The 26,722-nt window shown below is 39.6% G+C and overlaps 1 protein-coding gene across 1 annotated transcript in view; it reads right to left on the bottom strand.

Annotated features, from left to right (window-relative positions):
- Nucleotides 1–26,722, bottom strand: part of Cenpp (centromere protein P) — a 207,859-nt gene that overhangs the window by 169,456 nt on the left and 11,681 nt on the right. The window contains exons 3-5 of the mRNA XM_059262972.1: nt 26,580–26,668; nt 15,840–15,928; nt 714–810 (exon numbers count right to left, since the gene is read on the bottom strand). Coding sequence (XP_059118955.1) covers nt 714–810; nt 15,840–15,928; nt 26,580–26,668 — 275 coding nt within the window. The remainder of the gene's footprint in view (nt 1–713; nt 811–15,839; nt 15,929–26,579; nt 26,669–26,722) is intronic.

Genomic DNA, 26,722 nt, shown 5'->3' with positions numbered 1-26,722 from the left:
TTCCGGACTTAAAAGCATTGCTTCATAAAAATCAGGCTTCAATATTTATACTCCAGATGTACAATAATCCAGCAGCTTAAAACAGTCTGGCATAGAAGTTACAATTATATTGTTTTGTAACAATATATAATAGGTTGCTTAAGGCACTGTGTACATAGCCTTGGCTGGCCAGAAACTCACTATGTAGACCAAGCTGGCCTCAAACTCATACTGAGCTGCTTGCTTCTGCCCTGTGAGTGTGGGGATCAAAGGCATGCACCACAACAACTGGCACTATATATTCTTTACTAGCATTTATTCTTGTATTTTATGTACTCCAGGAAGGCCAAATTTTCAAAAATAAAATTTTCAAATAAATGAGACGATAATGGTCAAAATAATAAAATTCCATAATATCATTTATCCATTGATTTATACAGAAGCTTATCACCCATTTATTACAAATAACTGCTAATTTACTACTCTAGTGATAATATTCTCTACGCAAGTATGTAATGCGTGCCTTTAATCCCAGCACTCAAGAGGCAGAGTCAAGCAGATGTCTGTGAGTTTGAAGTCAGCCTGGTCTACATAGTTCCAGAAAATCCAGAGCTACAGTGAGACCTTGTCTCAAAAAAAAAAAAAAAAAAGAGCAAATTATGAGTGTACCACAACAAAATTAATACCAGCTTCATTTTCTATATATATTTAAATTTAAAATCTTCAGACTTTACCTTAAAATGCTTAAATGTGTTCTTACGATATTCATACAACTCCACAAAAAAATGCAGACTTCGGAAAAACATGAGCAAATCTCTTTTCTCTTCTGCTCTGTAAGAGTAAGATGCTATGATTAATAAATAGTATGAAATGATAGGCTCACTTAGCATTTACTTCTTATTTTTTCTATTAACACGTGTTACACTAACACTAAAAATGACCTTGACGCCCTTCTATATGTAGAACCCTGCACTTGTATAAGTCTTTGTTCTGTGACAGCTAATGCTAATTGCCAGAAACGACTATCTTAGCCTGGAATGCCCTACTCAAATGTTTGACCTATCCAACTTTCAACCACTCAAATGCCACATTCTCCAGGAAATCTTATTTGACGAATGCAAAATAGTGTGCTTTATGGCACAAAGTTTCTATCTTATACAAGTTCTTGAGTGAGAACTCTAGACACCATGTGGGGGCCGAAATTACTCAAGGTCAGAGAATCTAAGCTTGCTTTACCCAGCAGGGCTGCATAATGGGATGATTTGGCTACGGGCGTGGTTACCAGGTGTTTTGAAGGGTCTGCACTTGGCTGTAATTGTGCTTTAATCTTGATAGGGGGAGGTCTTCTGCCTCACTCATTGGCATTGTACAAAAGGCCCTTTGGAATAAACCTCAAGGAGACTAGGTATTGACTCAGGACCCTCCCGAAGCTATCCTGTATCTCTGGCTTTCTTATCGTCTCTATATTCTTACCTAGTATTTCCTCATTCCTCTCTCCTCCACCCAAGAACCCCTCGACAGGTCGAAGCTGAACTCAGGCAAACTCCCACAGCACCAGCAGGCTGGGGCTGGATACCAGAAAGGCCAACCACAACATTAGAGAGTGGGAGCTCTGGGCTAGCAAGACTCTCTATGTGGTACACTGTAGGTATTTATATTCCCATAGCTCTTGGTAGTATTTCCATTATCAATTACCATATGTTTATGATCTCACTCATTTACTTCTTTATAAGCTTTATTCATGATCCCCGAAAGCAGTGGAACTTCAGCATCAACTACCCTATTCCTGAAATGCACTTCTCTGGTAAGGGAACATTGGAGGCCCACTGGCCAGAATTGAAGTTAGCCTCTCCAAAGTACACTGGGAACTAGGCAAGTTAGCATTATCTGTAAAGAAAAACTACTTTTCTGTAAGTCAGCTGTTCCTGGACTGCTAGTCATACAAAGAGCAAAAGCTAGCTAATAATGCCAATACTTCTGGCATCTAACCAATAAAATCTGGCTTTGAGATAAATGGTACAGAAAAGGAGCACTGTGAAAAGCATAAGTACTCTTGGTCCAGCAGGCTGCCATTGATCCTCACAGAACACTGTGGATAGGATAAGCATCACTGAATGAGGTGACATGACAGACTGAGGTGCCACTTGTCTAGCCCATCAAGCACCAGATCCCAGACAATTTTCTTCCAGCCCATCACCAGTGGACTCTAGGAATACTATAGAGAAAGAGAAGTACCATTCAGCTTTGTGAAGCAACACTGTATAGAGAGGATGAATGCTGCTAGTTCACCTGGCCACCAATGGACTCTCAACCCTGGATAGTGCTACTTATAGACTCTCTGTTTTAATATGTTTATTTTACCTCTTAGACTTCCTGCTGGTGAATCAGTGTCATTCTATCTCACATGGCACCTCAAGGTGTTTCCTCCTGTCTCTTGTCTAGCACAGCTAGGATGTTGGCACCAGGCTTTGTGAAACCAGAAACTAGCTTTTTTATTATTGTATTCTTAGACTAGGAGTGAACAGTAAATAGTATCCTTACAATACTTGTAATTTAAGTTCAGAGATGCCAAACTTCTCTCTTTGATATACAATTTTATAATTAGTGTCAAATGAACAGAGTTGAGTAACCACTACCACAACCAAATTATAAACCAGTTTCATTAATATAGAACAATGAGAAGAAATACAACAGACTTCATGTCAAATCCTTAATATAAAAGGGTATCTTTAAAGCCAAAGGTTAATATTATTAGGGGTAGAAAACACCCTAAAAGCTCAAACTGTCAACCAAGAATTCCATATCCAAAAGAAAACTTTCAAAAATACATTTAAGACTTTGATGTCATTAATTTTAAAAAGAAACTGAAACAATCCATTACTGTTTTTTTGAGACAGGGTTTATGTGTGTGTGTGTGTATGTGTGTAGCCCTGGCTGTCCTGGAACTGGCTTTGTAGACCAGGCTGGCCTTGAACTCACAAGAGATCCACCTGCCTCTGCCTCCCGAGTGCTGGGATTAAAGGCATAGGCCACCATGTTTGGCTCACAATTTGTTACTAAACAAACAAACAAAACAAAACCAAAACAAAACAAAACAAAACAAAACAAAACCCAAAATGGTAAGTCTTAATGTGGAAGAAGGAACATGTAAATGTGAAACAGGAGTATGTATAAAAGCAGTGTAAAGATGATATGGTTTGGTGTGTTAGCAAACATTTGTTAGCACAAATTTTCTAGCTCTGTCTCCTGAAAAGGCCAAGAAACAAAGCACTCCAATAGCAGTGAACACATCATGTGTCAGATCTTGGTCTCTAATACTAGTCCCCACTAAAAGTCCTCAGAGAAATGACTCAATCCATGGATGGGGCAGAAGAGGTTTTATGTATTGCAATTTCTGAAAACCTTTTTAATATTAAATTACAAAGAAGTGCTTGAAGATATGACAAAGTAGTATCACATGGCTGTAGGAGCCAGTTCAAATGGATTTCCAGTGGTCAATTTTCAGTTATTTTGATCACCAACATAAATAAAAAGACTGAGAAATTATTCAACAGGTTTGGAGAGATTGCTCAGTGGTTAAGAACATTTGCTGCTCTTTCAGAGGACCCAAGTTCAGTTTCCAACATCTACATCTGGTAGTTTACAACTATCTAGAAGTCCAGTTTCAGGGTATCTGATGTCTTCTTCTGCCCTCTGAGGGTACCTGTATAAATAGTGTGCGCTAGAAACCATGTTGATGTCCATGATCTGGGCTGCCACTGGAAATCATGTTGATATCCATGATCCACGACACCTCCAGCTGCTATAGACAGAAAAGCTTCTTTTGCAATGGTATTGATCGATGACTGTATTCATAACTTAATGAGAGACATTGAAGGCTTCTGTGCCAACCTCTCTCCCTACCCTCCTAAAGGAAACAGTCCAGACATGAAGCTATTTAAGAATCCTTACAAATTGTGATAAAGATGCTAAAGTGTAACTATTCACACTTGATGTCTTCTGGTGAAGGGTGGGAGTGGGATGGGGGAGGACACAGTTCTCTTTAAAGGGCTGCCCACTGGGAGTTTGGCCAGGCTCCAATGAGTACATGGGCAACACAAGCTGGACTTTGGGGGTGGGGCACAAGGGTGGGAAGGACCTGGAAAGAATGGGAAGCATGTGTGATCGGGATGCATTATATGAAATTCCTAAGAAATTAATAAAAACATGTTGAGGGGAGAAAAAAAATACTTCAATGTGATGATTTTCAGATGATGCCCTGAAATTTCATCTTCCCACTGAGACAATTCCACTGGTAAACCCTGTTTGATATAGCTATTGTGAAAATTCGGCATCTATGGAAGGCTTCCAACATTCAGGGTAAGGCTTAGACAGCAAATTGGGGTTCACTTCAGTCAAGTTCAGCTCTTGGCACAACCACAGCTATCTGGTAAAGTCTGGGTGGAGAAAAAAGGACTCTGCACTCCCAGTATATGGCATCTGTGTGCTCTGATAGCTGATACTGCTTCTGATCACAGAGGTGCAGATAAAAGACAGGAAGTTGTGGGGCAGTGTGCTATGGGATGTCTTTCTGTATGCTGTGAATATATGTTGTGCCCATTTGGCCTATGGCAAGGCAGCTTAGAGGCAGGTAGGAAATCCAAGCAGAGATACAGGAAAGAGACAGATGGGGAGAAGAGACGCCAGCCCGCCACCCAAGGAGCAACAAGATGCCAGCAGACCAGTAATGCCATAGCCACATGGCAACATATAGATTAATAAAAATAGGTTAATTTAAGATGAAAGAGCTAGTTAGCAAGAAGCCTGAGCCATAGGCCATACAGTATGTAATTAATATAAGTCTCTGTGTTTACTTGGGACTGAGCGGCTGTGGGACCAAGTGGGACAAAGGAAAACTTCTGTCTACAACGGTGGTGGTGGTGGTGGTGGTGGTGGTGGTGGTGGTGGTGGTGGTGGTGGTGGTGGTGGTGCATGCCTTTAATCCCAGCACTCACAGGTGAATCTGTGAGTTCGAGGGCAGCCTGGTTTACAGAGCTAGTTCCAAGACAGCCAAGACTATTACATAGAGAAATCCTGTTGCAAAAAAAAACAAAGAAAAAAAAAAGTCTTTAGACTTCTTTCTACTTATCCCAGCTGAAGGGGTTTCCATAAGACATAAAGGGTTGTGACCTTTTATGCTCCATTTTTATTTGTCCTTTTCAGAAACCAGGCAATCAGGAAAAGGACAGTTATAATATTTACAGCAGCCAGATAGCAGAAAATTGAGGAACTCTACACAATAGCCAACTGTATTAAACCCATGCAAACAGACATACTACTTAACAGCAGGTAGCTACTGTGGAAAACAGAATGGCAGTTTGTTGCTCGAATTCTAAATGGTCTTATAATAAAACCTGGAGCCAGATGTCAGGATGAAAGCTGAAAGATCAGAGAAACAGAGCAAGCCACAGCCACCACCTCTTACCTCACCAACTCCTTAGCCTGAAAAGAGAGTGAGTTCCTGCCTCCTCCCGCCTTATATTCCTTTCTCTGCTTAGCCATATCACTTCCTGTCTTAACCTTCCTAGTGCCGGGATTAAAGGTGTGTGCCAGCACTGCCTGGCTCTGTTTCTCTTTTAGACTGGATTAATCTCATGTAGCCCAGTGTGGCCTTGAACTCACAGAAATCCATACTGATCTCAGCCTCTGCCTCCCTGAGTGCTAGGATTAAAGGTGTGTGCCACCCCTGCCTGACTTCTATGGCTAACTCTGTGGCTAGCTCTGTCCTCTGATCTTCAGGAAAGCTTTATTTCTTAGATTACAAACAATATACCACCATAGCAGTTCTTCAAAAAAATTAAAAGTAGGGAGAGGAGAGATGGCTTAGTGGTTAAGAGCACTGTTCTTCCAGGGGACCCAGGTTTGATTCCCAGCATCCACATGGCAGGTCACAACTGTCTGTTGTTACTCCAGTTCCAGGGGATCTTACACCTTCACACAGACATATGTGCAGGCCAAACGCCAATGCATATAAAATAAAAATAAATTATTAAAAAAAATAAAAGTAGAGAACCAGGTGACGGTGGTGCACACCTTTCATCCCAGCACTCAGGAGGCAGAGGCAGGCAGATCTCTGTCAATTCAAGGCCAGCCTATTCTATAGAACAAGTTCCAGGACAGCCAGGACTACACAGAGAAACCATGTCTCCAAAACCAAAACAAAAATTTAAAGGTAGAATTACCACACACACCAGCAATTTCACTTCTGGGTATACGCCTAAAAGATAGGAAGAAAGACTCAAAGAGATACTTGTACACTCATGTTCATAACAATAATTACAATGTGGAAAGGACCTTTGGTGGTTTGAATAAAAATGGTCCCCACAAGCCCATGGTGAGTGGCATTGTCAGATGTGTGTGACCTTGTTGGAGGAGGTGTGGTCTTTTTGGAGGAAGTATATCACTGGGGGCAGGCTTTGAGGTTCCAGATGCTCAAGCCAGGCCAGTGTGATACTGTCTCTTCTTGCTGCTGCCTGGGGAGCAAGTGTAGAACTCTCAGTTACTTCTCCTATACCATGCCTGCATGCATGATGCCATGCTTCTCATCATGACGATAACAGACTAACCCTCTGAACTGTAAGCCAGCCCCAATTAAATGTTTTCCTTTATAAGAGTTCAGTCATGGTATCTCTTCATAGCAATAGAAACTCTAAGACAGGACCTATATGTCCACAGGCAGATGAATGGATGACCAAAATGTGATATTTATTTACAAGAGAATTCTATCTTAAAACAAGGAATTTCTGACACATACTACTATGGATATACCTTAATATTATACCAAGAGTGACTGTATATAATGTATCATATATTTCAGAAATCTGTAAGAATTTTTAATGTAAGCAAATATAAATAAGACATATTTAACTTGATTCAAACAATATACAACACATATATATCAAAACAGCATACTTATAAATTATTTTATTTTTCTAATGTATCAGTCAAATCAAATTAAATTTTAAAAAATACTGTGCCAACTAAAGCCAGTTCCCTCCCAAAAAACAATACTTCATAATTCTACTTCTGTGAGGTACTTAATGTAGTTAAAAAATCAAACAAACAGAAAGTAGAATGGCAGTAGTCAGTGCAAGGTGAAATTTAGACGGGAAGCTATAGGGTTGTTTTGTTGTTGTTGTTGTTTAACTGTTTTATAAAAATTATTTTGTCTGCCAGGTAGTGGTGGCATACACCTTTAATCCCAGCATTTAGGAAGCAGAGGCAGGTGGACCTCCTTGAGTTAGAGGCTAGCCTGGTCTGCAGAGCTAGTTCCAGGACAGCCAGGTCTACACAAAGAAACCTTGTCACAAAAAAAAAGAAAGAAAGAAAGAAAGAAAGGAAGGAAGAAAGAAAATTTCTGAGTAAACAAATTACTCTCCAAAGGATATACACCTAAAAAAAGCAGCAGTTTCTTCAATATGGCCTATAAGCAATGAGACTAGATTCCATTAACCAAGTAAGCAAAAACCAAACACTTCAGCATGTGATGAGGAAAAAAAAAATCATAGAATGACCAGAGTACACAGATACACAAACACCAACCTGATGACAGTAATGTAATTTTAAAAGAACTTTAAAAGTACAGTTCTTTTGTACTTATCAAGATTACTATTATTATAGCATGCATAGTTTTCAATTACATACAGAAAGAGTGTGTGTACATGTGGGGTAGGGGCTCTTACCACTGTAGGATTGATTATAATGCATCTATTTTTCCTAAGGAAAGTCCAAACTTTAGCAAATGTAAAACATATGCAATGGATTTTTCACAAAATGTTTGCAAAAACATTTCAATTTCAACTAGAGTATTCAGAAAACCAAAATGATTCCAAATGTCTCTTTCTTAAGCACAAAGCAAAGCACAAAGAGAAATTTGGGATTAAAAACTCTACTATGTTCTCCTAGAAATGAATCTAAATTATATGTTAGTAATAATTCACTTAAATATTATTATTTTTCACTCTCATACAGTGTTGGTATTGCAAAATAGTATGATCATCTTGGAAAACAGTTTGTAATTTATTATAAACTTAAACATACCAAACATATCCTTATATGATTCATGATTCCTTCAAGTTTTGCTTACTTGCTCTAGGGAAAAGAAAATTTATATTCACTAGAAGTCTTGGGATGTATCCTCCATGAGTGAGGGGCATGAAAAATACATTCCAAGGCTTCCAGTGAATGCCTAAAACCAAAATAATATCAAATATTGCATATACAATGTTTTCCTATACACATATAACAATGATAAAACTAAATTTATTAATTAAGCACACCAAAAGATGTGTTCTAATAATAAACAATTATACTGCAGTGAAAGTTTATTATTGTGAATAATGGAAATATAGTATCTCTCTTGAAAGAATCAAGACAAATCTATTATATAACTTATAAAAACAATTTATACTAGACTTAAGTATTTTATGTTAGTATTTATGTTAGTATATATATACATATATATACACATATACATATATATACACACATATACATACACACACATATATATGTGTGTGTGTATATATATATATATATATATATATATATATATATATATATATATATATATATAGAGTCTGTACTCCACGTTGTATGTACCACATGTGCACGATTGGTCCCTTCAGAGATCAGAGAGGGCATATGATACCCTGGAACTGGAGTTACAGATGATTGTGAGCCACCATATGGGTTCTGGAAATCAAACCTGGATCCTTTGCAAGAATAACAAGTGCTCTTAACTGCTGAATCATCCCTCCAGTCCCTACTATACATTTTACCAACATGATATGCATATAATTCTAATATGGTGTATTCACTAAACTCTGAAACAGCACAAATGTGGTTCGATGGGTAAATAGGTTAATTCTGGCTTTGCCAGGAGTTAAGAGTTGCAGAGTAATAGCACAAAGAGTTTGTGTAAATATGTGTTGCTGGAACAATTCTTTTCTTCTTTTTTTAAAATAGGGTTTCATTACATAGCCTAGGTGTCTTAGTTAGGTTTTTATTGCTGTGAAGAGACACCATGACCATGGCAATGCTTATGAAGGAAAACATTTAATTGAGGGGTCTTGCTTACAGTTTCAGAGATTCAGTCCATTATCATCATGGCAGGGAGCATGGCAGCCTGCAGGCAGACGAGGTGCTGGAGCTGAGAGTGCTACATCTTGCAGGCAACAGGAAGTCAACTGACTGTCACACTGAGGGAAGCTTGAGCAAAAAAGACCTCAAAGCCTGCCCACACAGTGACACACTTCCTCCAACAAGGACACACCTAATAGTGCCCCTCCCTTTGGGGGCCACTTTCTTTCAAACTACCACACTAGGCAAGCCCAGAACTTGTGATCCTCTTATTTTAGCATCCCATTGCCAGGGCTACAGGCATGGACCACCATGCCTAAAAGTTTAATACCTTGGTTATAATGATTAGTACACATAGTTATAAAGGTGGTCAATTCAACGACAGTATACAAAGAATGTCTATTTTACATTTATCAAGTAGTAAATAAGCACTATGCATTTGGTCATCAAAGTCTAAAAGATATCTCAGGGAAAAATGTATTAGATACTTTAAAAAAAACACCATATCTTGTCGTCTATAAAATATTCATACAATAGAACAAGAGTGAATAACAAGCTATTTTTTAAACTCACTGAAATTATAATAAACAAGCAGGGCAGTGGTGGCACACTCCTTTAATACCAGCACGTGGGGGACACAGTTAGGCAGATCTCTGTGTTTGAGCCAGCGTGGTGTACAGAGCAAGTTCCAGGAAGGCCAAGGCTACACAGAGAAACTCCATCTTGAAAAACTAATATGTGTGTGTGTGTGTGTATAAATATAATAAACAGTCTGTACTCCATGTTGTATGTACACTGGATAGTTTTATGTCAGCTTGACATGGGCTAAACCCCAATTTAAAAACAAACAAACAAACAAACAAACAAACAAAAAGCCTCCATAAGATCAGGCTGTAGGCAAGCCTGTATGGCATTTTCTTAATTAGTGATTGATGTGGGGAGGACTGAGCCCACTGTGGGTGGTACCATTCCTGGGCTGGTGGTCCTGGCTTTTATAAGAAAGCAGGCTGAGCAAGGCATGAGGAGCAACCATTAAGCAGCACCATCCTTGACCTCCATATCAACTCCTACTCCCAGGATCCTATCTTGCTTAAGTTCCTGTTCTGATTTCCTTCAATGATAAACAGTAATGTAAAAGTGTAAGCTAAATAAACCCTTTCCTCACCCAACTTTTTGGTCATGGTATTTCATCATAGCAATAGAAACCCTAACAAAGACAGCATTTGGGTTTTTTTTTTTTTTGAGGGGGGGAGGATAATGCTCTTCCCTGATGTTATTAAGTAAAACAGGTTATTCCCTCCGGTTATTAAGTAAAAACCCCAGTGCCAGGTGTCAGATGTCTCCCTTTAAGTTGTTGGTTAACCCAGGAGCCAGAAATGCCCAAAGCCATACAGGCTACTGTACTGTCACTGACCTTGGTTGCCCACCAGATTTTGATAAGACCCTATTGCTGAAGATAGCACATACTTTGGTCACAGGACATAAAGAAATTAAGCTGGTATTGACCTGAAAACTTCATTCCTGAATGATTGCTTTCATAGTCAGAAGGTGCTATGTGTACTAAGGGAGAAAAGCCATCAACGGTTGTGGTGGTTTGAATAGGTATGGCCCCCACAGACTCATGTGTTTGAATGCTTGGCCCATAGGGAGTGGCACTTTTTAGGAGGTGTGGCTTTTTGGAGGAAGTGTGTCATTTTGGAGACAGGCTTTGAGGTCTTATATGCTCAAGCTACGCCCAGTGTGGCAAGGCATCTCCTTCTGCTACCTGTGGATTAAGATGTAGGACTCTCAGCTCCTTCTCCAGAACCTTGTCTGCCTGCATGCTGCCATGCTTCTCACCATGATGATAATGGACTAAACCTCTGAAACTGTAAGCCAACCCCAATTAAATGTTTTCCTTTATAAGAGTTGCAATGGTTGTGGTGTCTCTTCACAGCAACAGAAACCCAAACTGAGACAGAAGTTGGTACCAAGGAATGGGGTAGTGCTTTGATAGATGAGAGCATGTTTTGTTTGGAGGAATATGGACTTTGGGACTGAATTAGAAAAGCAGTTGAGCTGGGCGGTGGTGGCGCACGCCTTTAATCCCAGCACTCGGGAGGCAGAGCCAGGCGAATCTCTGTGAGTTCGAGGCCAGCCTGGGCTACCAAGTGAGTTCCAGGAGAGGCGTAAAGCTACACAGACAAACCCTGTCTCGGAAAAAACAAACAAACAAACAAAAAAAAAAAAAAGAAAAAAGAAAAGCAGTTGAACACTTTCAGCGGGGCTTAATGGGCCATTCTAATAGAAACATGGGAGACAGTAGTGCTGAGGGTGATTTGAAGTGTGGGGGGCTGGCTCAAGAGGTTTCAGAGGAGAAAAACGTTAGTATGTGGCTTGGAGACTGGTCTTGTGATCTTTTGGTGAAGAGAGTGGCTGCTTTTTGCCTTTGTCCAAAGAGTCTGCCTGAAGCTAAAGTGAAGAGATTTGGATTAATTCCATTGGTTGAAGAAATCAGAAAACTCCTTAGTATAGACTCTGTCATGTGGTTAATAGTGTTCACTCTTATGAAGATTTATAATGAAAAGGAGAAAGCTGAGCAGGAAAAAAATAAAAAATGTACAGATTGAGGAGAAAAGGGGCATCAGGAAGTGGAATGGAGCTCAATTCTGTGTTCAAGGAGATAAACAGATTGAGAAACGGAATAAAGGGAGTGGTGACCTCAGGGAAAGACCCCGCCCAGCTAATTTTCCAACTTGTGAAAAGGAGTTAAAGAACAGCTTAGGTGTGATAGTGCACACCTAAATCCCAGTATTCAGAAGGCAGAGGCTGGCAGATCTCTGTGTCTGAGGCCAGTCTGGTCTACAAAGCAAGTTTCAGGACAGCCAAGCTTAGGAGTGAAGGACAGAAAACAGATGAAGATGTAATTGATGGAGGGGCCATGTTCCAGTCCCAGCAAGCAGCAGAATGTGGTTCTGGCTTTAGAATCAAGGACAGAAGAAAGGGTTTATGGAATCTCCCTCTATGACTAAGGAAAGCCACTGAGGCCAGGCATGTGTTTGGGGTGTCCCTGAATGGAGGCCCAGAGAGGCCACTGCCTAAAGCTGTGAAGGTAAAGCCTAGATTGCCTTGAAGACCCCAAGATGTTGGAGATGACAGAGCCATGGGGTGCCTGCCAAGGAAAGCTGCTAACATGGAGTGGAACAAACCCAAGAGAGAATTGTGTTGCAGTCAACAAAGCTGAAAGGAGTTGGATTTCTGAAGAGTGTTTGGACAGCAGACATGGAGATACAAACTTCAGAGTTTGTTCAGCTGGTTTTTAGTTTTGCTTTGGTCCAGTTTTTCATCATCTATGGGGTACAGCCTCACATAGCATGACTCATTCAAAAACAAAAGTTGTTCATTAAATTTTTAAAAATCTGTTTTGCAAATATGTTAAGAAAATGAAAAGTACAAAATGGGAGACACACCTGGAAAAATACAATTACAAAGAGGTATCTGTTCTCAGAACATATAAAGAATTTTCAAAGGAATGGTGAGAAAATAAACAACTAAATCAAATAATTAAAAAAACAGGGAATAAAGCTTCAAAGAGAATAAATGGACAGCAACATGTAAAGACACACTGTCAACAATCAGGAAAATAAACACACTTCTAATACAGCTTATGTAGAGGGAGTTCCCACAGAGCTTTGCAGCTGGTTGATTTGGAGTGTTAGCACCTGGATTTTGATCTGCCTTTTGTGCCTGCTATCTTCTGTTTGAAGTATGTAAATCTTATCTGAGCGCTTTCCGAAAAAGTTCAAAGTCTATGCAAAACTTGGTTGCAGAAGAACTTGGAAAACCAGAGAGTTCTGTGGCTGAGAACTACTTTGGTGTTTCTCTTTGTGGAGCTTCAGATAAGAGGTTTGGTAAGCAGAAATTGACTTGCTAAGGTGGAAATTGTATAACAAAAAAGCCTTTTGCAAAGCTATAGTCAGTTCACCAGAAGCTGATTCCCCTGTGGCTGTAAAGGCTAAAAATCATCCTAGAGTGACCCTGTTTCTTCCAGGACCTTTACACCTGACAAAACTGCTTAAAAAAAAGAAAGAAAAAATACCAAGGGTTGAGTCAGGCATGGTGGCATACATCTCTAATCTCAGCACTTGGGAGGGGGCAGGTGGCTCATAAGTTCAATACCAGCTTGAACCTACTAAGAATCTGTGTCAAAAAATACCAACCCACTCCCCCCAAATCAGGAAAAAATAAACAAGTACTGAAGAAGATGTGGACAACTGGAAGTTTTTGCATATTGATAGTGGGAAAATAGTTTCACAGTATCTTATAAAGTTAAACATACCCTTGCCATACAATCCAGCACTATTTCTAAGTACTTAACCTACAGTAGAAGTCAGCAAACCTTTCTTCGAAGGGCCAAATAGGAAATATGTTAGGATTGGAGGCTATATGATTTCTATCCTAATTACTCTGTCACTATACCATGAAGTGAACTATCCACAATATGTAAAAGAATGGGCATAAATGGGTTTGAATAAGAAATATTTTTTTCTAAACATTTGCAAGTCATAGTTTGTCCATCTTTGAGAGAAATGAACCATACACAGTTGGCATTCTGGCCTGCCCCTTGGGGACCTGCCCTGCATCCTGATGTAATCCTCTTTTAAGGAAAAACCTCTAACTTGTTCTTTCTCTTCTCTCCTTCCTCCCTTCCCCGCCATGAGGTGTGCACATCTCCCCTTTCCCTCCCTTTCTCTTTCTTCCTCTCTCCCTCTTTTTCTCTCTTCTTCTCTATTTCTATAATAATCTCTTTCCATGTGGATGCTGTGCTTAGGGTGTGAGTGACTTTCCAACATGCCATTCCAAAGCCCATTGCTGCTTTTGCATGGTGTGTCTGCCTCACCCTCTGGGGGGCACCTTGGCTCCACTTGCCAAGGCCGTCCACTCACGCCATATCATTACATACACAAAAGCACTGAACCAGAAAGACTTGGCCATGATGGAAGTCCAGAAAGAACTATCAGTAGCACAGACATGCAAAAATTGATCAGCTGCTGCTGGAGTATAGGCATAAAACCTCAAAACTTGTCAGAATCAGACATTTCAAGTGATTGAAGGTGAGATGGCAAAGTAATGAAAACAAATCCACGGCTTCCAAGAGAGAAGGTCAACCCATCTGTCTCAGTGAGAGGCATAAGATCACTCCTGATGCCAAGACAAAGATAACTGCTTCTGAAAGAGGAACAGCAGTAAAAACCCTCTGGTTCCATGGGAAGGACAAGATATTCATTGGGTCTGTGATCCTACACCCACACTGATCAGTGGTGGCACATGCCTGCAATCTCAACCACTTGGGAAGATAAGGCAAGATGATCACAATTTTAGGGCAGCCCATGTAACAGAGTGAGGACTGCCCCCCGCCCCGACACACACACCCCATAACACACAGAAAAAAAATCCTGATGCAGAGAAATACCTCAGCAGTAAACAATAAGTACTCGTAGAGTACCTAAATGTGGTTCCAGGCACCCATGTCAGGGCCTGTAACTCCAGCTCCAGGGGATCTGATGCTCCTGGACTCTGAGGGCACCTGAACTCATGTACACATACACATAATTAAAAATAATAAAAATATATTTTTAAAATAGTAGTAATACTAACCCCAAATCCAGCTCAACTGTTGACTACCACTGAGTTAGTTCCCCATATTAGCAGCATGATAAGAGGTTGGCCATGAGTGCTCAATATCTGCTTCAGTTTGCTTTCCCACAGGCAAATGTCTACAATTCAACCAAAAATTATGAGCAAAAAATTCAAGAAAAATTAACCCACTGTTAACTTATCAGCAGACCTGGACTTAAAGATGATTCAGAGATTGATATTTGTTAAACAGGAGCTCTAATATTTCTAAGGTTTGGCAAGGAATCCTAGCTACTAAAGAGGGCAAGGCAGAAGTGTAGTAGAATATTATTTTAAGGGGTGTTACTTTTGTTTATGTTGCATTTGTTTAACTCTGCAAAGCTATGTTACTGTGCCTGTGGAAAACACCTGATGGTCTAATAAAGAACTGGCCAATAGCTAGACAGGAGAAAGGAGAGGCGGGGCTGGCAGACAGAGAAAATATATAGGGGGAGAAATCTGGGAGGAAAAGAGCTAGAAGCCAGAGAAGGAGGACTTCAGGGCCCAGCCACCTAGCCACCCAGCCACCCAGCTACATTACAAGCCACGGAAGAATAAAAGTAAGATTTACAGAAGTAAGAGAAAAGGGAAAAATCCCAGAGGCAAAAGGTAGAGGGGATAATTTAAAGTTAAGAAAAGCTGGCTAGAAACTAAAGCAAGCTACGGCCGAGCATTCATAAGAATACGTCTCCATGTGTATTTATTTGGGAGCTGGGTGGTGGGCCCCCCAAAGAGTAAAAAACCATCACCACCAACAACAACAACACAGAAGAGTGAAAGTTTGAAACCAGCTATGTCCACAAAGGGAAACCTAGTCTCAAAACCAAAGTTATGATTAATATATTAAAAGATTCAGTCAAAAGATCAACAGCATACATATATAGTGACCTTTTCTATCTTCCATAGGCACTGCATATACATGGTATACAAACATACATTCAGTCAAAACACCCATACACATAAAATTTTTAAAAAGAAAATATATATATATAAAAATACAGAAAACAAAAAAATTATAAAGAAAATTTTAAAACCTGTAGAGCAAAAATCAACCACAAAGCAATTAAATTTGTAAAACAGCTTACCTAGATGCAAATTCACTTAATTCTGAATATTCTGTTGGTTCCATTATTATGCTGAGGTCAGTTATAATAGAAGATAATTTCTCTTTAGTCTAAAATAAAAGATAAAAAGTTCATGTACAGGAGCAGATATCTTTTAAACTAGACAAAAATGCTTTAAAATATGTAAATAGAAAATTGATAAGAAATAATAAGATATTGTTTATTAAGTAAATTAAATCATATACTCAGTACTTACTAAAACATAAAATGATTTCCAAATTAATTATATAAATTGAATATTGAAGCCATATATATTAGGAGAAATGAATTTAAAAAAAAAACTTTCTAACCAAACAATAAGAAAAAGCTAGCAAATATGATTACATAAAAACTCAAAGCCAGGCAGTGGTGGTGCATGCCATTAATCCCAGCACTCGAGAAGCAGAGGCAGGTGGATCTCTGTGAGTCGAGGCCAGCCTGGTCTACAAAACGAGTTCCAGGAAAGGCGCAAAGCTACACAGAGAAACCCTGTCTCGAAAAACCAAAAAATAAAAAAACCTCAAAATATCTAAATAAAAATCACTTTATGAGAAAAGCCATGAACTGAGAAAAATGTTTAACATAAGCATGAAGAAAAGAGAAAAACTAAAGAGAAAAAAGACATAAAATAAAAGACTTATAAAGCAAATTCCTACATTTAAAAGTTAAGATTTTACTAGTAGTCGATAAATGTAAATTAAAAACAAGTGACATTTTAACCGAACAAAAATTTATAAATTCTATTGCCAGGAACTTGTGGCTAAGTACTTGCCTAGTATGTGCCAGGCTCTGTTGTAGGGCAAGGGTTGCCACAGGTAAAGATACACACAAACCTGGCACCAGGAATATAAGATGGACCTTCTGGGAATCATTCTAACAGTGAATTTCCTAAATATTCATTTACTTCACTCTTACACTTTAGAGTCTTATAAGTTCTACACTAAAATAAAATAAATTAAGCCTTACAGCTGGGCGGGGTGACACAGCCCTTTAATCCCAGCACTCGGGAGGCAGATGCAGGTGGATCTCTATGAGTCTGAGGCCAGCCTGGTCTACAGAGCAAGTTCCAGGACAGTAGTATTTATTACCAAAAGCCAGAACCAATTTCATCACTAATGAAAACAATTTCAGACATTATTTTTTGTTTGTTTGTTTGTTTGTTTGAAACCTGGGACAGGGTCTCTAAATGTAGTCCTGGCTGTTCTGGAACTCACAAGGAGCCAATTGCCTCTGGTTCAGAGAGCTGAGATTGAAGGTGTGCATGAACATACCTTGTGATGCTTCAGAGACATTCTTACAACTCAGATTTTAAAGAGACAACATAATTAAAAGTTGGACAAAAGATTTGAATAGACATTTCTCCAAAGACGATATACAAAGAGGCAGTAATCTACTGATGAATAACATAATGCTATTATTGTTCTTTATATACACATACACACACATATGTACAATAAAAACTTTAGCTGTGTGTCAACTTTAAAAAAGGTATCTCAGTTTGTCATGTTGAGTTGGCACTGTACAGAAATTAATAGCCATATTGGTCTGGAAATGTTAAATTAATTTTTCTGAGGCTGGAGAGATGGCTCAGCAGTTAAAAGCACTGGCTGCTCTTCCCAGAGGACCCATGTTCAATTCCCAGCACCCACATGGCAGCTCACAACTATCTGTAACCTCAGTTCCAGGGGATCTGATACCTTCACACCAATGCACATAAAATAAAAAGTTAAACAAATAAAAAAATTAATTTTCCCCATTTGTACAGGGTTAATGTATTGTACTAAATATGTAAGTTCTTACCTATCAGTTTGATCATAGAAACTAAGAGTATTCTCTAAAAAAATTAAAAAAAAATAGGCAGTAATCACAGAAGTGATGGACATTATCTAGTAGTTCCATTTGATACAGCAACTGCACTTCTAGTGATACAGCCAAAACAAATCTATATATCCACTTAAAAACCTTCGCATGAGTGTTTATGACAGCATTAATCATAACAACTAAAAGTGAAAACAACTCACCAAGTGCTGAAATGGACAAAATGTGGTACATCCACACATGGGATATTATTTAACCCAAAAAAGTGCAAACACATGCTATAATAAGGATGAGCCTTGATAACATGACAAATAAATCAAATGTTGTATGATTCTATTTCTATGAAATGTTCAAAGTGGAAAAATCAATAAAGAACAGATTAGTGCTTCCATAGGGCTGAATAAAGAGGAGGAAACAAAGGGTTTATCTCAATGAAGCTTATATTTAAAAAATTATTTTAAGGAAAAATATAGGGAGTTGGAGCAATGGATCAGTGGTTAATAGCACTTGCTTGCTGCTCTTGCAGAGAACTGAACTCCTGCAGGGAACCTGCATCCTCACGATGACTCAGAACCTCTTTAATGTCAGTTCCAAGGGCTCCATTGCCCTCTCTTGGATTCTGTGAATACCAAGTAAGAACATGGTGTACATATACATAAAGTAAAATAAATAAATAGACAGATAGATAGATTTACAAAATCTTTAAAAAAGAAAGAAAATATAGAAAGGTTAGGAAAAAACAAAACTCTCAGAAGCCCCTCTCTCTCTTGTGTGTGCACATGACTCTCTCTCTCTCTCTCTCTCTCTCTCTCTGTGTGTGTGTGTGTGTGTGTGTGTGTGTGTGTGTGTGTGTGTTTAGATTTTGGTTTTTCACCCACTGACACAGGCAAGTCACCTTGTCTACACAGTTTGGGATTTAGTATCCTGACCCATGTATCCTTACAAGGTTGTAGATTCTGCTCAGCCGGTGTAAAGCTGATTCCAAGGTACTGTTTTCCACTCCTTCTGAATTGATAAATAAAGAAAATTACTTTATAAACATCTCTGACTTCAACTTCCTTGCAGTCTACCAGGTCATTTCTTTACCTTTTTTTTTTTTTGGTTTTTCGAGACAAGGTTTCTCTGTTTAACAGTCCTGGCTGTCCTGGAACTCACTTTGTAGACCAGGCTGGCCTTGAACTCACTGAGATCTGCCTGCCTCTGCCTCCTGAGTGCTGAAATTAAAGGCATGTGCCACCACAGCCCAGCCTATCATGGTCCTTTTAACAACAGCTCTCAACTGACTGTTGTGATTTAAGAACTATGAATAGAAATCTTTAAGTAAAGAGCCCTAGAGCCAGGTACAGTAGCTCATACCTACAATCCAGCACTTAGGAATCTGAAGCAGGAGGACTGGCACACGTAAGTGGTCACGCTGGACTACGCAGTGAATTCTAAACCAGCCTAGGCTATAATGTGAGAGACCGAGTCTCAACCTTACCCCTACCACTTTACAACCAAACATATTTTAAAAGTTACTAATTTTTCAAACTGTATGTACTTTTAAGGCAGGATTCAGTTTCTCATAGGCAGTCAGGGAAAAGGTCTATGGTCAAACTACAAGCTGGTCAAATAAGCATGGATATAAAGAGAGCATAATCCAATCAATAGCCAATATGACACACAACAAGGTTGGAGACCAGCAACAACTATAGGGTAAGCAACTTGCAATACTAGCCCATGTTTTTGTCAGCCAGCAGATCAGCTAAGGTTGGCAGCTAACAAAGAAACTTAAAAATGGGCAGATATGGGCTTCAATGAGTGATCACTATCATAACTGGGCAAACAACATATGGTCATCTCCAGCTGAACTAGGGAGGTATTTGCAGAACCTGTTGTCTCCCTGTCTGCTTGGCCCAAGGATATGCCTAGAGAATGCACCAATTGCATCAAAACTATGTCTTTGTCCAGTTTCTGTCTAAGTCCCGTAAGAAGCCACTAGACATGCAGCTTAGCACTCTCCTTCCTCAGGACACTTCACACTGTGAGGAGTTTCTCTAACTTCTCCTTAGTAAATCTTCATTGACTTTGCCTATTCCTCCTTTGTCTGCAATTTTATCTATCCCTCACATGAGATATGGGATTCAGACACTGCCTCAGGTTGACTTTTAGTGGCTGTTGATTAGTAGTCACCTTTGCCCCTTGGTCTAGCCTTTCTGGGCTGAGAGATACCTCTTTGCTTTCAAAACTCTGTACCATCACAAAACACAATATATTAAGATTTCAATGTTTGGGTCCAGATATTCAAATAAGCCTGTGATGATGAAATAGTACTCTCTTCATTTTTTTGTTTTTTTTTAAGTAGCTACTTTTTAGCATTTTTGTTTCAGGGAGAGAAGTTATGTAAACACACTTTACCATCCAACAAACTCACACCCATCTGACTTACACTGCAAGAACTATGGAAGACTGATACTGTGTGCACATTTGTTCTGATGGTCTGAAAACTACACTAGAGTGCTGACAACACAGGACAGTCAACTGGAGGAAATGAATTCTACGTTCAAAACACCTTTGACAAGAGCTGAAACAACAGAAGCAATGCCTCATACTTTCTATATAGATTTCCCTATCTTTGTTTCTAATATTCTACTAATAAAATTTAAGGGCACTGTGCTGGCTAGTTTTATATCAACTTTACAGAAGCTAAAGTCACCTGAGAGGAAGGAACCTCAATTAAGAAAGTGCCTCCATAAGCCTGGGCCCTAGGGCATTTTCTAAATTACTGATCGATGTGGGAGGGCCCAGACCACTGGCAGTGGTGCTATGCCTCGGCTGGTGGTCCTGTCTTCTATAAGAAAGCAAGCCTAGAGCCTGGTGGTGGTGGTGCATGCCTTTAATCCCAGCACTTGGGAGGCAGAGGCAGGAGGATCTCTGTAAGTTTGAGGTCAGCCTGGGCTACAAAGTGAGTTCCAGGAAAGGTGCAAAGCTACACAGAGAAAGCCTGTCTCAGAAAAAAAAAGAAAGAAAGAAAGCCTAGCAAGACATGTGGAGCAAGCCAGTAAGCAGCACTCCTCCATGGCCTCTGCATCAGCTCCTGCCTTCAGCTTCCCACATTGTTTGAGTTCCTATCCTGACTTCCTTCTATGATAAACAGCGATACGGATATGTAAACCAAATAAACCCTTTCTCCCCAAGTTGCTTTGGTCATGATGTTTTATCACAGCAACAGTAACTCTAACTAGGACAGGCACTTTGGTTCAAATATTACATTAATATTTATTATGCAAAAATAAGTATTAATATGACCAAAATGTGTTATTAATTTTCTGACAGCTAAACATCTCCCTCTAGTGGAATGTTTGATTTTAGGAAATACAAAAAACTACCATGTTGTTTGATCTTTACTTTTTTTTTCTATCAATCTCAATAGTAAAAATGTACACAACAAAAAACATCTGCTTTAGTTTGCTTTTCTGTTGCTATGATAAATACCACTCCCAAAAGCAACTTGTGGGAGGGGAAAAAATGTATTATCTTACACTTTCAGGTCACAGGCCATCACTGAGGGAAGTTGGGGCAGGAAAACAAAGCAGAAACCAGGGAGGAATGGTGCTCACTGGGCTGCTCACTGGTTTATGATCAGCTAGATTTTGTTGTTTTGTTCTTTGAGACGGGGTTTCTCTGTGTAGCACTTGTTGTTCTAAAACTCACTACGTAGAGTAGGCTGGCCTTGAACTCGGAGATCGACCTGCCTGTCTCCCAAGTGCTGGGATTAAAGGCATGCACCAGTGGTCCACTACGGGCCAGCTCAGCTAGATTTCTTACACAGTACAGGAACATCTGCCTAGAGATACTGTCATCCATATCAATCATCAAGCAAAACAATCCCCCACAGATATGCCCCCCAGGCCAATATGATCTCAAAATTCTTCTCTTTCCAGGTGACTCTAGTGTGTTAAGTAGACAGTAAAAAACTAACCAGCACAATGGTAAAACCATTTTAGAAGGTATCTAAATTCACCAACCAATCTAAATTTATGTGTACACTTCTTTGACCTAACAATTTTAATGTTTTAAAAGATTTATTTTAAGTGTATGAGTGTTTTGCTTGCATGCATATATGTGTACCATGTCCATGCCTAGTACCCTCAAAAGTCAGAAGAGGGCATTAGAACCTTTGGAACTGGAGTTTCAAATAATTGTGAGCCATCATGTGGGTATAAGGAACTGAACTGAGGTCCTCTGTAAGAGAAATAAGTGCTTTTAATTGCTTAGTCATCTCTTCAGCCTCTAATCTAGTAATTCTATAAGGAAGACTTCTACTACCTACACAGTGAGTGTGGTAGCACATGCCTGGACTCTAAGTACTCAGGAGGCTGAAGCAGATGAACATGAGTTCAAGGCCAAGCTGAACTAGGTTCATAGCAAGACCTTACCCCATCTAACTCACATACATACCCCCTACTCAAGTAAGAAATTAATTTTAAAAAATCTCATTACTTCCTTTTGTCAGAATCCAAACAACAAAGAAAAATAAAAAGGCTTTTGTCCCCTTTCTTCCCAGCAAATAACTATTGACAACTCCTACATAATTGATTCCTAAGGCCCTGTTAATTCCATGGCTATCTGCAGTTCTTTTGAGACAGGATTTCTCTGTGTAGCTTTGGTGCCTGTCCTGGATCTCACTCTGTAGACTAGGCTGGCCTCGAACTCACAGAGATCCGCCTGGCTCTGCCTCCCGAGTACTGGGATTAAAGGTGTACACCACCACCACCCGGCTGCAGTTCTTTTCAACATCTTACTTGCCTGTGTTTCTTTAAGAGTCATAAGCTGTCTTCAGTGTTTTTGATCTTAGCCATTCTGACAGGTGTAAGATGGTATCTCAGAGTTGTTTTGATTTGTATCTCACTGATGACTAAGGATGCTGAGCAATTCTTTTTTTTTTTTCTTTTTTTTATTGTGTATACAATGTCCTCCCTGCATGTATGTCTGGAGACCAGAAGAGGGCACCAGATCTCATTACAGATGGTTGTGAGCCACCATGTGGTTGCTGGAAATTAAACTCAGGACCTCTGGAAGAGCAGTCTGTGCTCTTAACCTCTGAGCCATCTCTCCAGCCCGCTGAGCAATTCTTTAAATGTGTTTTGGCCATATGAAATTCTTCCTTTGAGAATTCTCTATTTAGCTCTATAGCCCATTTTTAAATTGGATTGTTATTTTGATGTCTAGTTTCTTGAGTTCTTTATATATTTTGGAGACCAGCCCTCTGTCAGATGTGGGGTTGGTGAAAATCTTTTCCCAATCTGTAGGCTGTCGTTGTCTTATTTACCGTGTCCTTTGCTCTACAAAAGCTTCTCAGTTTCAGGAGGTCCCATTTATTAATTGTTGCTCTCAGTGTCTGTGCTACTGCTGTTTTATTTAGGTAGTGAACTCCTGTGCCAATGCCTTCAAGACTATTTCCTACTTTCTCTTCTATCAGGTTCAGCCTTGCCTTCTTTTGGGGGATGGGTTGGGAGGAAGAGGCTGGGGAGGGGTGGGAGAAGGGAAGAGGGGGATCTTTCATTGGTGTGTAAACTGAATAAAATTTTTCTTAACTAAAAAAAGTCATAAAATTTAAAAGGTTCAGAAAGAAAATGAGTGCTCTTAAGAGAGCCAAAGAAAGCATGCTTGTCTGCAGCACACTGTTAGCAAAACTAAGTAGTCATCAAAATGCCTACATAATTTTAAATGTGAACAATACAGTCTCTTTGGAGATTCAATTGCAGTATTCAGTCTTTCAAAGAATTTCAACAGTTTCTCTCATATTTTTCTGCATCCTTAAAGTACATAAGGCAGAAATCATTAGTTGTGCCTAATGCTTTCTTGCCCTGAGTTTTCACTAGCCTATGGTGACAAAAGTACATAACTTAAGTGAAGTTAAAACATTGCAGTTTGAGTCATCTCTTGGGCCCAGCCCCACTAATGAGAATACAACCATTTTTTAGACACACACATCCTGAAAAGTTCAACTCCACTTAACTCCTTGCTCAAATCAAACTCAGAGTAGTCTGTGTTCAATTGGATTTGTGAACAAACTTTCCAAAACAAGCCTAGTTTTGTTCACAGCAAAACATCTCTCCAGATAAACCATGAAGTACCTGTGAAAGACATGAACACTTAGAACAGAAAACACCTGCAAGGCCCTAAGGCCAACAACAGGATACCAGAGTCAATTCCCAGACAATTTATGCATACTAGACTACAGAAGTCCTAAGAGAAGAAGCTGGACCTAGTTTACAATACCACCAAATTGCCACAGGTTACGGTCTGCACTTATAAATGGATATCACCATGAAGGAAAATGGATGGGATAGCACCACTCTGAGGTGAGAATCACATTGGCCAAAAACAAAATTGGTCAGACTATATAACAATTTACAATGAGAAAAACCTAGAGTTCCTAGGTCACACAAAGTAAAACATGAGGCCTTAAAACAGGCTGTCCAACCTGGATGAAACAATTAATTTGGGCTCATGCTCCAGTCTAGTCTTTAACAGAGATCTTCATGGTCAGGTAGTACTACCACAGTGACTGTATAGCCCTAAGGTTGGTGTTCATTTGGTGACAGCATTAACTTACATAAGATCACTCATCAATTATGCCTTGACATGTGAAAATGTTAACTGTTGTGTGAGTCAAAGTTCTCAGAAACATTTTGCAAGACTGATTAACTGATTAGAGCTTCAATGATTGTAGAGTTTGCAATTTTTCAAGTCCAGAGCCAAATTACCATTTGTCTTGGGCTACCTTTAGTCCCCTAAACAACCGTACGTTGCCCTCCTCTGTATTGGACCCAATATTCTGTGACTAACATATAAAAACTCTTTAGAATCTATTAACTTTTGACAGACTACTAGCTTCCACCAACCCAACAGGCTAAAAATATCACCAGATAGCACCTGAAGCCTGTAGTTGAGATCTCTCCCTACTTTGCTGTATCTCCTTTGAGATGAGAATTGTATTTTTGAATCGACAAATGTATTTTTGTTCAACTGGTATTTGGAACACCACACTGCATTTTCTTGGTCATATTGGTAATACTGAAAGGTGATAATGAAGTGAGTGAATGTTAGGAGTTCTGTCATCAGATGAGAACTAGATATTCCACAGCCCATCCTTAGCCTGCCCCAGGCCAGTGACAGTAAATGACATTAACAGTCAGAGAAGCAAAAGCTCAAAGCCTAGATATCTGAACCTCACGCTTGGATTATTTTTATTATATGGTTCTCTGACATGTACACACAGGGTACTAACTCAGTCACTGACTTCTGTCCCATAAAAGAAGATACAATTTGGGCTTGTTTCGTGGCTGAGGATACTGACTAGGATAAGGAATCCTGGCACCTGAGACTGAGTACTTGAGTGCAGCTTGTCTACAGAGCTTGAGGTGACAACAGCCTTTCCACACGTCATCCACTTGATGATCTGAGACCAAGACAATCTTTCTATCCTCCCTGGCTCTCTTCTGTGTACATTTGAATTTCTTGTAAACCCAGATGGCAAAATCAACTGGTTAAAACTTCTGCTACCAAGTACGTGTTCAGCTAGGCTGGTTCTAAAATTTATGACGAGATTTGAATCTTTTCAGAGGCAGCCTCTGGCTATTGAGTCTGTTCTGCTTCAGCTCTTCTATTCCAGCCCACAGAGTTACATATGCCCATTTTGTCTACTGCATTACCTTGAAGAAAGTCTAAGCCAAAAGCATGTCCTCCTGTGTTGTTTAGTAGTCCAGAATAACCTGCAGGATCAACCTACCTCAAGAGTCTTTCAACAAGGCTGTGGTCCCAAGACAACTGCTACCTGACAGACCCTACACAAGGACACCCAACTGGGCTGCTCCCACATTCCTGACACATAGAAAAGTTGTAAGGTAGTATTTTTTGTTGTTTCAACATAATAAATGTTTGGAAATTACAGAGAAATAAATAATTAAAAGATAATATCTTTGCCCATCAGCTTAACTGCCAGCAGCATGCAAAACTGCTTCCACAACCTGAGAGGCTTCCATCGGGAGCCTAAAACCATCTCCTATCTGGCTCAAAATAAAGCACATATGAGTAATACAGTGGGTAGCTGTTCCAGCTTTGACCTTGAAGCACTGCCCCTAGTGAGGCAGCCAGTAACTACCATGCCTACCTATGACCTGCTCCCGGGGCATGGCTGAGATGGGAGCCCTTAAAACTAGAGATCTATGTATGTGCTGGCCCTCTTGGCTCCTTGTGATCCTAGATGCTGGATCACAGACCAACTCAGAGTTCTCCAGAGAACTACACTGGACTGCACCTCACCTCTCCTAGATCCTGTAACCGACCCCTTTACTTGTTGTAAGTTACCCCAAAATAAACCTCTTTTTAACTACCAGATAAACTACGTGGAATTGCCTTGTTAAATCCCTGCTTTAGGGTTCAGTACCAGTTCCATCATGTTCAGTTGAGAGGATGTTACGAAATATTTGTACACTGTGAAGATGTATTGCTCTGATTGGTGTAACAAGCTGAACAGCCAATAGCTAGGCAGGAGAGATAGGTGGGACTTCTGGGCAGAGAGAGAATGCTGGGAAGAAGAAGGCAGGTGGCCAGCCAGATGTTGAGGAAGCAGGATGGGCAGTATAGAGTAAAGGTAACCGAGTCATGTAAAAGAACATTGATTAAAAGATATGGATTAATTTAAGTTATAAGAACTAGTTAGGAACAAGCCTATGGTAAGGCCGAGCTCATTTTTTGTGAGCTGGCGACCCAAAGAAAAATCTGTCTATAAGAAGGTACTCTGAAATTTTTTTATGAAATAAATGTGCTATAAGGAACCCTGGCTTATGAGTGACTAAGTATGGGAACTGCTTCTCATAGGAAAAAAAATGTGTTATCAGAACATGCTCAAGTTACCTCAATTTCCAGAACCTGAAATTCCAGTTGAAATGTAACCATGTTGCAATTTCCTGATAATCTGTGTCTCTGTAGAACTTTCTTTGTATCTGTTAATTAGAAAATCAAACGTTTTATTTAAAGGAATACTTTTCTTCTAATAC

The sequence above is a fragment of the Peromyscus eremicus genome, chromosome 5, assembly GCF_949786415.1.
Source record: "Peromyscus eremicus chromosome 5, PerEre_H2_v1, whole genome shotgun sequence".
Taxonomy (NCBI): domain Eukaryota; kingdom Metazoa; phylum Chordata; class Mammalia; order Rodentia; family Cricetidae; genus Peromyscus; species Peromyscus eremicus.
The sequence above is the reverse complement of the archived record's forward strand: the minus strand, read 5'-3'. Positions and strand labels throughout refer to the sequence as shown.